This window comes from Salvelinus sp. IW2-2015, unplaced genomic scaffold (genome assembly GCF_002910315.2).
Source record: "Salvelinus sp. IW2-2015 unplaced genomic scaffold, ASM291031v2 Un_scaffold3701, whole genome shotgun sequence".
In the NCBI taxonomy this organism is placed as follows: domain Eukaryota; kingdom Metazoa; phylum Chordata; class Actinopteri; order Salmoniformes; family Salmonidae; genus Salvelinus; species Salvelinus sp. IW2-2015.
Genome location: NW_019944978.1, coordinates 73143 through 83403, shown reverse-complemented (window position 1 = coordinate 83403; position 10261 = coordinate 73143). Strand labels below are relative to the sequence as shown.

General features: G+C 45.1%; 1 protein-coding gene across 1 annotated transcript; it reads left to right on the top strand.

The window, feature by feature from the left end:
- The first annotated feature begins 4483 nt into the window (after positions 1-4483).
- On the top strand, positions 4484-10061 carry proza (protein Z, vitamin K-dependent plasma glycoprotein a). The gene is given in 10 exon segments (XM_070441283.1): positions 4484-4660; positions 6657-6710; positions 6713-6793; positions 6796-6824; positions 7147-7174; positions 7422-7535; positions 7808-7942; positions 8167-8282; positions 8513-8630; positions 8839-10061. Coding segments are annotated over 10 exon segments (1302 nt in total). The 5' UTR covers positions 4484-4569; the 3' UTR covers positions 9375-10061.
- The last annotated feature ends 200 nt before the right edge of the window (positions 10062-10261 follow it).

Below are 10261 nucleotides of genomic sequence, written 5' to 3'. Positions count from 1 at the left end.
TGAGTGTGTGCAGTATTTAGGACCTCGGCTATTAGGGCTGCAGACTGCAGTTTAAGTGTTGATCTATTTCCTCCAGTCCAATAACAGAGGCATTATAAAGGCCTGCTTCACCAGCTGATCCCAGAGCTGGCCTTGGTCTGCCAAGCTAGTCTAGCCCATAGAGGGTCACTGTGGCTGGGGATGGGGAAGGGAACGTACCCGCCCTGCTGGATCTGGAGTGGTGGTGGATATACAAATGATCAGGATATGGAGATTTCCCATCGGACGGCGTTTCTGATTAGAAATATGTAGAAATAAATAACTAGTTATAAATACAGTACCAGTCAAACAGTTTGGACACACCTACTCATTGCAGGGTTTTTATTTGTTTTACTAGTACTACATTGTAGAATAATACGTGAAGTATCAAAAACTAAAATAACACATATGGAATCATGTAGTAAACAAAAAGTGTAAAAAATCACATCAAATATTATTTTATATTTGAGATTCTTCCAAAGTAGCCACCCTTTGCTTTGAGTGACAAGCTTTACACACGCTTGGCATTCTTCTTCAACAGCTTCATGGGGTTAGTTACCGCTGGAATGATTTTCAATTAACAGGTGTGCCTTTTAAAAGTCTTGACATTTGCTGGATTGTTTCCTTCTTAATGCGTTTGGAGCTATCAGTTGTGTTGTGAAAGCTTAAGGGTGGTATACAGAAAAAAGCCCTATTGGTATAAAAGACCAAAGTGCAATTATGGCAAGAACAGCTCCAAATAAGCCAAAGAGAAACGACAGTCCATCATTTACCTTTAAGACATGAAGGTTATGGTCAAAACGGGAACATTTTGCAAGAACTTTGACAGTTTCTTCAAGGGCACGTGTGCATACACACACACTCACACGTGTGCATACACACACACTCACACGTGTGCATACACACACACTCACACGTGTGCATACACACACACTCATACAGATAAAGGTGAAGTCCTTCTGGTTTGAGATTCAATTCTTGTTTGCCATGTCGCTTGTTTAAGTTAGAACTTTTGTCCAAGCTGACAAGTGATCAAACATCTCCCTACTAATATTCTCTCTCTCTCTTTCCTTCCTCCTCTCCTCTTCCACCTGCCTTCCCTCTCCTCTTCCTTCCTGCCTCTCCCTCTCTTCTCTTATTCCCACTCTATCTCGCCCTTCCTCTCTCACTTGGTGTTCTTGTTGTTGCTGCTGCTGTCTGGGTCTGTGTGCATTTGCCCTCTCACATTGATCTATAATGGACGGATTTCCATCTCGTTTGATGCCCGACTTCAAAGCCGCTGTGATTATGATTCCGATCACACCGGCGAAGTAAAATGGAATTATCATTGGCACCAGGGAGAGTCGGGAGAGAAGGTCAGGGTGGGCTGGGGTAGAGGTGGGGTGGGGGAACGGAGAGCTCCCTAACACGGAGGGCAAACTAATGGGACAAAGGGAGGGTGGGAGGGAGGGAGATAGAGAAGGAGGCAAAGAGGGAGAGTTGTCCTGATGTCCTTTCTATCTCATTTGGTAGACATTGAGCTTATAACTCCAGAATAGTGGGTTTGATTCACAGGACCGCCAATACGTAAAATGCATGCATGGCTGTAAGTTTATTTGGATAAAAACCTTGGCTAAATATATGTTTATATATTATGAGATGCAGGAAGGAAGAGGCGAGGGAGGGAGGGGATAGAGAAGGGTTGGGTGGGTTACTTTCTAAATGTAATCGATTATAGTTACTAGTTATGTCCAAAACTGTAATCAGTAACATAACTTTTGGATTACCCAAACTCAGTAACGTAATCTGATTACTTTTGGATTACTTTCCCTTTAAGAGGCATTATTAGAAGAAGACAAAAGTAATTAACGCATTTGGTGTGTCATCATAGTGGTCTCTGACTTGTGGTCAGACTCACTCAGGTGGAACAAACTTAAAACTGTGCCTTTTTTCAAGGCAGCAGCTACTCTACTTGGGGTCCAAACACATCAAGGCACTTACATTACATATAAAAGAAAAGATAAAACAGTAATCAGTTACTCCCCAACATGTTATCAGTTATTCCCCAACCCTGATGAAGAGAGAGGGGGAGAAGACAGCAAGGTAACCGCCGCAGTGATTAACCAATCAAGGCTTGAAACCCTGTGTCGTTTGGGCATTCAACCAATGACTGGAGAATTCAACACCAAAGGGAGGACAAGGTCGAGGATTCATGGAAGTGATGCTTAATTTCAAAAGTCATGTTGAAAGCTAAACATTGTCAACCATATACACTCCTGTTCAAAAGTGGGGGTCACTTAGAAATGTCCTTGTTTTTGAAAGAAAGCTAATTTTTTGTCCATTAAAATAACATCAAATTGATCAGAAATTCAGTGTAGACATTGTTAATGTTGTAAATTACTATTGTAGCTGGAAACGGCAGATTTTTTATCAGCAACCATCACTCCTGAGTTCCAATGGCACATTGTGTTAGCTAATCCAAGTTCATCATTTTGTGCTGATTAAAGAAGGAATTAAACTGGCCTTCTTTAGACTAGTTAAGTATCTGGAGCATCAGCATTTGTGGGTTCGATTACAGACTCAAAATGGCCAGAAACAAAGCACTTTCTTCTGAAACTCGTCAGTCTATTCTTGTTCTGAGACATGAAGGCTATTCCATGCGAGAAATTGTCAAGAAACTGAAGATCTCGTACAACGCTGTGTGCTACTCCCTTCACAGAACAGCTCAAACTGGCTCTAACCAGAATAGAAAGAGGAGTGGGAGGCCCCGGTGCACAACTGAGCAAGAGGACAAGTACATTAGTGTGTCTAGTTTGAGAAACAGACGCTTCACAAGTCCTCAACTGGCAGCTTCATTAAATAGTACCCGCAAAACACCAGTCTCAACATCAACAGTGAAGAAGCCTACATAGAACCATAGGATAATATTAACGATGTGTATAAACACTGGATGACTGACAGGGGGCGCTGTTTTGAAGCGACTACGAATCCATTTGAGTATTTCTCCTCCAGTGTAAAATTAGTATTTCTCCTCCAGTGTAAAAAAAAATAAGATTTTGGAATGCATTTATTAACGTTTACATTCATTTTTGCCATGTATATTCTACTACAGACACCTTAATGCATACTTTTACATTATATTATGTGAACTAAACATACAAATAAAGTAATTTTTTTAGAGAGTAATAATGTTACTGTCCCAACTAGAAAAAAAAATAGGAATGCATGTAATTTTGTCCTTGAAGCATTGGAGAAGTGCATATTGGAGTACCAATATGGCAGCGGCATCAAACCTCTCAATGGCCAGTACATACAGCAGCATCAACAATCCATGGTCGGGTTACAGTAGAACGGGTTACAGTAGAACGGACCAATACAGTATATAGTAGCCTACATACAGTATTTGTATTAATGGCTTTGAATAAAGTATCCAAGACCGCCCTCACGTGGTTGATTACACACGTCGCAGTGGCCTGAAAAAGCAACATTGGAGTGTGATGCTGTCAACCTCTATTGCGATCTCAGAGCCGAGGATCCACACGGTGAACTGCGTGTCGGGACCAAAGAGAGAACCAACCGAACAGGCATCTGTCATCCTTCTCATTCCGCCAAAGCCCCGGTTGAAGTCCGATGCGGTAGGTTACCGTGCATTTTTTACCGTTCTAATCATCATGCGTTTTGCCGCGCCCTGAATAGCGGTCCATCTCTCCAATAATGGGATACGCGTTCCGATTTAGGTAGCATAATATAGCGTGGATGCATGATAGGCCTCTATATTTTTAAGTGTCGTTTAAGATCCATACATTCGTATGTTTTTAGCAGTTTGTGGTAGCCCAAGCTTTTCCAGCATCATGTCAGATTAGTCTGGTCGTGTCATATGTTGTTTTATAGCCGACAGCAGCATCATCCACGACATCAACCAGTTCATATTCATGTTGGACTAAATATAAACACACAGGCCTGTTTTGTTTTGTTTGTTCTGTTACAGTCAATCTATTAAACTAACTATGTGATTAGGCTTAATACCAATGAATGTAGTTTGTTTTTGGGTGTTTGATGTTATCCCTCTTTGTTGTTTATGATTGTAAATGGATGAAACAACAATAAACTGGGTATAGTACCACACGATGGCAGCATTGTAACCAAGTCCAGGGGTTCTTTAGGAAATGCGTTGTCACTGTTCTGATGGGATCATTTGATGTCTTAACTCTATTAAACAAACAGGTTGTTGATTTTGAGGTATTTTTACATAGAGAGAGAGGAAGCTGCAAGACTAAAGTTTAAGATTTTAATGATGATCCCAAGATCCAAAAGCTTTTAACAACAATTAGTCTTCATCCTCTTGTTTTGTAGGTTACTCTGACCCTGCACGTAACATGACCCGGTCTCTTTGAAGCTCATCCTGACAGAAAGTTATGTCATCTGTGATGTCTATGTCAGAATGTGGGAATCTCTGAACTCTGGTCCTTGTTGTTTTTAGGTGTGAACTTTGAACTCTGCTGAGGTGAGCTGACAGGATTAGACAGACATACAGCCAGACAGACTCAGACAGACTGTCCTCTAGCTGCCACCATGGGCTCCCTAGCCACCACTGCCACCCTGCTTTCCTTACTGCTACTGGGAGCTGTGACGGCCAGACTGGACACTAAAAACACCAAGACAGGTAAGGGACCAGGGACACGATGCTGCTGGCTGATGGCCCTGAGCAACACATTTGATATTTTAGTCATTTAGCAGATGCTCTTATCCAGAGTGACTTACAGGAGTAATTACAGTAGGGTTATGTACCTTGCTCTAGGGCACTTTCACCTAGTTGGCTCGGGGATTCAAACCAGCGACCTTTCGGTTTCTGGCCCAACTCACTTAACCATTAGGCTTCCTGCTGCCCACAACAAAAGGGCACAGAGGGACTTTCCTTGGATGGTTATTTTCCCTGGATGGCCAATCCAGCCAGTAATGAAAATGGATTATTTAGAGGGCTCACTGGGTTCCAAAGCACTTAACATTGAAAGGAGGAACTCACATCCACTAGACAGGGCACCAGGACAGGGAAGGGGCCTGTTTATCCACTAGACGGGACACCAAGACAGGGAAGGGACCTGTTTATCCAGTAGACAGGACACCAAGACAGGGAAGGGGCCTGTTTATCCACTAGACAGGAACCAAGACAGGAAGGGGCCTGTTTTATCCACTAGACAGGACACCAAAGACAAGGAAGGAGCCTGTTTATCCACTAGAACAGGACACCAGGACAGGGAAAGGGCCTGTTTATCCACTAGACAGGACACCAGGACAGGGAAGGGGACTGTTTATCCACTAGCAGGACACCAAGACAGAGAAGGGGCCTATTTATCCACTAGACAGGACACCAGGACAGGGAAGGGGACTGTTTATCCAGTAGACAGGACACCAAGACATGGAAGGGGCCTGTTTATCCACTAGACAGGACACAAGGACAGAGAAGGGGCCTGTTTATCCAGTAGACAGGACACCAGGACAGAGAAGGGGGCTGTTTATCCAGTAGACAGGATACCAGGACAGAGAAGGGGTCTGTTTATCCAGTAGACAGGACACCAGGACATGGGAAGGGGCCTGTTTATCCAGTAGACAGGACACAAGGACAGGGGAGGGGCCTGTTTATCCACTAGACAGGACACTAAGACAGGGAAGGGGCCTGTTTATCCAGTAGACAGGACACCAGGACAAGGAAGGAGCCTGTTTATCCACTAGACAGGACACCAGGACAGAGAAGGGGCCTGTTTATCCACTAGACAGGACCCAGGACAGGGAAGGGGACTGTTTATCCAGTAGACAGGACACAAGGACAGAGAAGGGGCCTGTTTATCACTAGACAGGACACCAGGACAGAGAAGGGGCCTGTTTATCCACTAGACAGAACACCAAGACAGGGATGTGGCCTGTTTATCCAGTAGACAGGACACCAGGACATGGTAAGGGGCCTGTTTATCCAGTAGACAGGAACACAAGGACAGGAAAGGGGCCTGTTTATCCACTAGACAGGACACAAGGACAGGGATGTGGCCTGTTTATCAGTAGACAGGACACCAGGACATGGTAAGGGGCCTGTTTATCCACTAGACAGGACACTAAGACAGGGAAGGGCCTGTTTATCCACTAGACAGGCACAAGGACAGGGATGTGGCCTGTTTATCCAGTAGACAGGACACCAGGACATGGTAAGGGGCCTGTTTATCCAGAGACAGGACACCGGGACATGGTAAGGGGCCTGTTTATCCAGTAGACAGGACACCAGGACATGGGAAGGGGCAGGATGACATTAGACAAGGAGAGTTTGTTCATGGAGTCATTAGCCTACATTCTTAATGGAATCTGAGACCCTTTTTTGGGAGTGGGGATCCGTAGAGTCAAAGGTACTGTGTGAAGAGTGTTTAGGTCTATTGGTGTAGTTCTGTGCTTTTTTGGCACTGGGTTTAAGCCTTAGTTAATTAGTAACAAAGATTGTTACTATTGTACTCTACTACATAGAGTCGACAGATTTAGGCCGAGAATCTGTATTAAACTATTTTCAAAGTGGAATCAGGTTATATGAAAAATAGACTATCCATTGAGATAAAAAAAGTTTTTTTTGTGAATGAGTGTCGAAAGTACAACGACTAACCCCCCCCCCCTCCCCCCAGTGTTCCTGGATAAGCAGGAGGCCAGTGAAGTGATCACCCTGTCCCGCCAGAAGAGGCCAACGTGGGCAACGAGGAGAGCCTGCTCCCTGCCAACCTGGAGAGGGAGTGTCTGGAGGAGGTCTGCAACTACGAGGAGGCCAGGAGATCTTCCAGGACTCCTACGCACCGGTGGGCCAATGCTCCCTCTTCCCACTGAGCAGATTTCTTTCCTCACACCTCCCTCTATTAGATCCCTTCTTTCCTCACCTCCTTCAGCTCATCCTTCCTTTTCTCACCTCAGACGTCCTCTTTAACAACTCCAAAACCTTCCTCCTTTCCTCGTCTCTCTCCATCATCTCCTTTGTTTAATCTCTCTTCTTGCTTCTGATGATTCTGTAGACATTTTGAATCAAACTGACAGTGGATTTTGTTTTGATGTTTCAGGATATCTTCTGGTCAGTCTACAATAGGTAATGTGTAATGATTATTCTGGTCAGTCTACATAGGTAAGTGTAATGCATTCTGGTCAGTCTACATAGGTAAGTGTAATGATTCTGGTCAGTCTACATAGGTAAGTGTAATGATTCTGGTCAGTCTACATAGGTAAGTGTAATGATTTTGACTGACGTTCTCTTGGAATATATCAGAGTACTTAGTCTTTTAGGTTACCACTCAGTTGAAATCCATGTGATTTGGTGTGACAGTTAAAATAGCTTCACCCAAGAACATGTGTGTTAGTGAATGTACCATTTGACAGGCTGTGTTGTTAACCCTGTGTGTGTACAGATGGGGACCAGTGTGCAGAGAAGCCGTGTAAGAATGGAGCCATGTGCTCAGACAGCGTGGGGGGATATGACTGTGTCTGCAAGTCAGGCTTCTTTGGAGTCCACTGCGAGACAGGTGAGAGACGTGAAGGACCCAACACCGAGTTGATGGGGAACTCATGTTGTAAAAAAAAAACGTCAACAGTGAAGAAGCCTACATGTTTTTTAAATTAAGTTTCAAAATAACAAATTCAACAAATCCGTAATTATTTCAAATCTTTCTATGGATCCACTAACTGTGCTGTCGAAATTTGAAATATGCCTAATCTTAATCCTCTCATCTCTCCCTCCTGTCTCTCCCCCTTTCTCTCTCCCCCTCTCTGTCTCTCTCTCTGTGTGTGATTGTAGATCAGACAGTGTGTATGTTGGATAAGACCAAGGGCTGCAGTCAGTTCTGTAAGCCAGGATACCAGTCCTATGAGTGTTCCTGTGCCCGTGGCTGGAAACTAGAGGAGAAGGAGAGGGTGAAGTGTATTCCTGCAGGTCAGTGACCATATACTACTATGCTACACTATACTATGCTATCCTATATGTTAAGCGATTCTGTACTGTACTATGCTATTCTAGCCTCATCCTGATCTCGCTAGCGGATAGTGAAACAGAATGTAAGCTTACTAGATCAGGATGGTTCGTACGAGGCTAATGCTATGCTATACTAGATACTAAACTATACTCAGTAATTCTCTCTCCCTCCATCCCTCTCTCAGTGACATTCCCCTGTGGGAAGGTGAACAGCCTGAGCCAGTGGACAAAGAGACAGTCAGCCAACATCGCCAGCAACTTTGAGGGACTAGCCTGCAACTCTGGAGAGTGTCCCTGGCAGGTAGGAAAACACACACCACTATGAGGTACACACACACACACACAATTCAAACTAGGTACACACTGTCCACTGACAGGCGCTATTATGCTCTTCGATTCATTTTTCTCATGAAGTCAACCCCTCACTATCAAAGCTACAGCACATTAACCCAATATTCCCATAGTTGTGATAATGTATTTTGCTGTGTCATCTCTGCTGTATATTGTAACTGTTGTGTTGTCATTGTGCAGGCCATTCTGAAGAGTACAGAGTCTGTAGGGTTCTGTAGTGGTGTCATTCTGAAGGAGAACCTGGTTCTAACTACAGCCCAGTGTGCCCAGAAATATGTCAACTTCCAGGTGGCTGTTGGTGAGTGCTCATCATGGAGCATCATGTCCAGTGTGTGTGTGTGTGTGGTGGTTGTTTGTGTGTGTGTGTGTGTGTTGTGGTTTGTGCGTGTGTGTGTGTGTGTGTGTGTGTGTGTGTGTGTGTGTGTGCGTGCGAGGGTATGTTTTTGATTTGCTTTACAGTATGTGTTCCTTCATTGATTTTGAGTACTTCGTCCCTCCCCTCCCAGGCAAGCGCCAAACCGCATCTGAAGATGGCGAACAAACACTCTATGTCCAAGTCGTCCACGTCCACCCCCGCTACGTACCCGGTCGCCCTGACAACGACCTGGCCGTCCTCGAGCTCCGCGAGCGCATCGTCTATAAGAAACACGTGGTCGCTGCCTGCCTGCCCGAACGCGACTTTGCAGAGGTCGTCCTGATGACTGGCGAGTATCCGGCCGTGGTCACTGGCTGGAAGGACCCCGTGGACGCCACGGAGGTTCAAGGCCCGCTCACTCTCAACCATCTGGCGTATGAGCGTCTGCCCCAGTGTGTGGAGAGGCACCCAGGGTTGGTCACCAACAAGATGGGCTGTACGACGGTGAGACCCAAGGGTGACTGCATCCTGGGGCCGGGGAGTCCCATCCTATCTCTCCACAGGGAGGTGTTCTATCTGACCGGGGTAGTCTCCAGACCAGCAGGGGCAGACTGTAGTCAGGGTTACATCTACCAGAAGGTGTCCCGTTTCCTGCTCTGGCTGCAGCCCCTCATGGACTCACGCTAAGGGGGCACTGAATCCCAAATCAACCCCTAGCCCCCACCCCCTATGCAGTAGGGTAGATCTGAGAGGATTGGAAAGATGTCCTTTAAGCTATATGGCGCCAATTCCCGTCTGGCCTATCTGAAGGCCAGATGGAGCTACCACCATATTGCTTATACCGGTCCAATCCTCTCAGATCTATGTAAGTGCTTCGTGGCTAGGGACTAGGGGTTTGGGATTCAGGGGTAGTGATCAGGGGGAGGGAGGGTATAGGGAAGAGAGTGAGAGGTTGAGTGGGTTAGGAGAATAATTGTGAGGGTTGATGGTATTGGACAACGGCTTAAATGGATAGGAATTAGGGAAGACAAGACAGGGAGAACGGAGGTGACACCGTCAAGGAAATAAATAAATGGAGGATATTGTAATATTGGATAGAGGTGGAAAGGGATAGGGGTCATGTGGGAGGAAAAGAGGAGGGAGGGAAGAAAGCTGAACAGGGAGCATGATGAAGGGAAAACACAACGTAAAGGGAGGGCCAGAGAAAAAGGGGGAAATTGAGATGCATTCTGTTTGTGTAACATACCTTACTCTTATCTTAGGTCTTTTTTCATTGGAAGGGTCTTGTTGTCCATATGACTGATGTCTTTTGCTTAAATTATCTGTTGTCGTTTAATTAAAAAATATATATAATTAGGCCTATAAGTTGAATTCCACCTATCGTATATGAGTTGGGGGTACTTGAGAAGACTCATGAGACCATAGGCTTACTGGTAAAATGTACATGCAGGGGTATTTCAGGGGTTCTCTAGGCAAAGCAAAATTCTGTTGATGGTACAGTTAGCGAAAAAGGTTGGGAACCACTGCCCTAATGAACACAACCCACATCTGTGTAGTTCTCTGTTTATCCCACA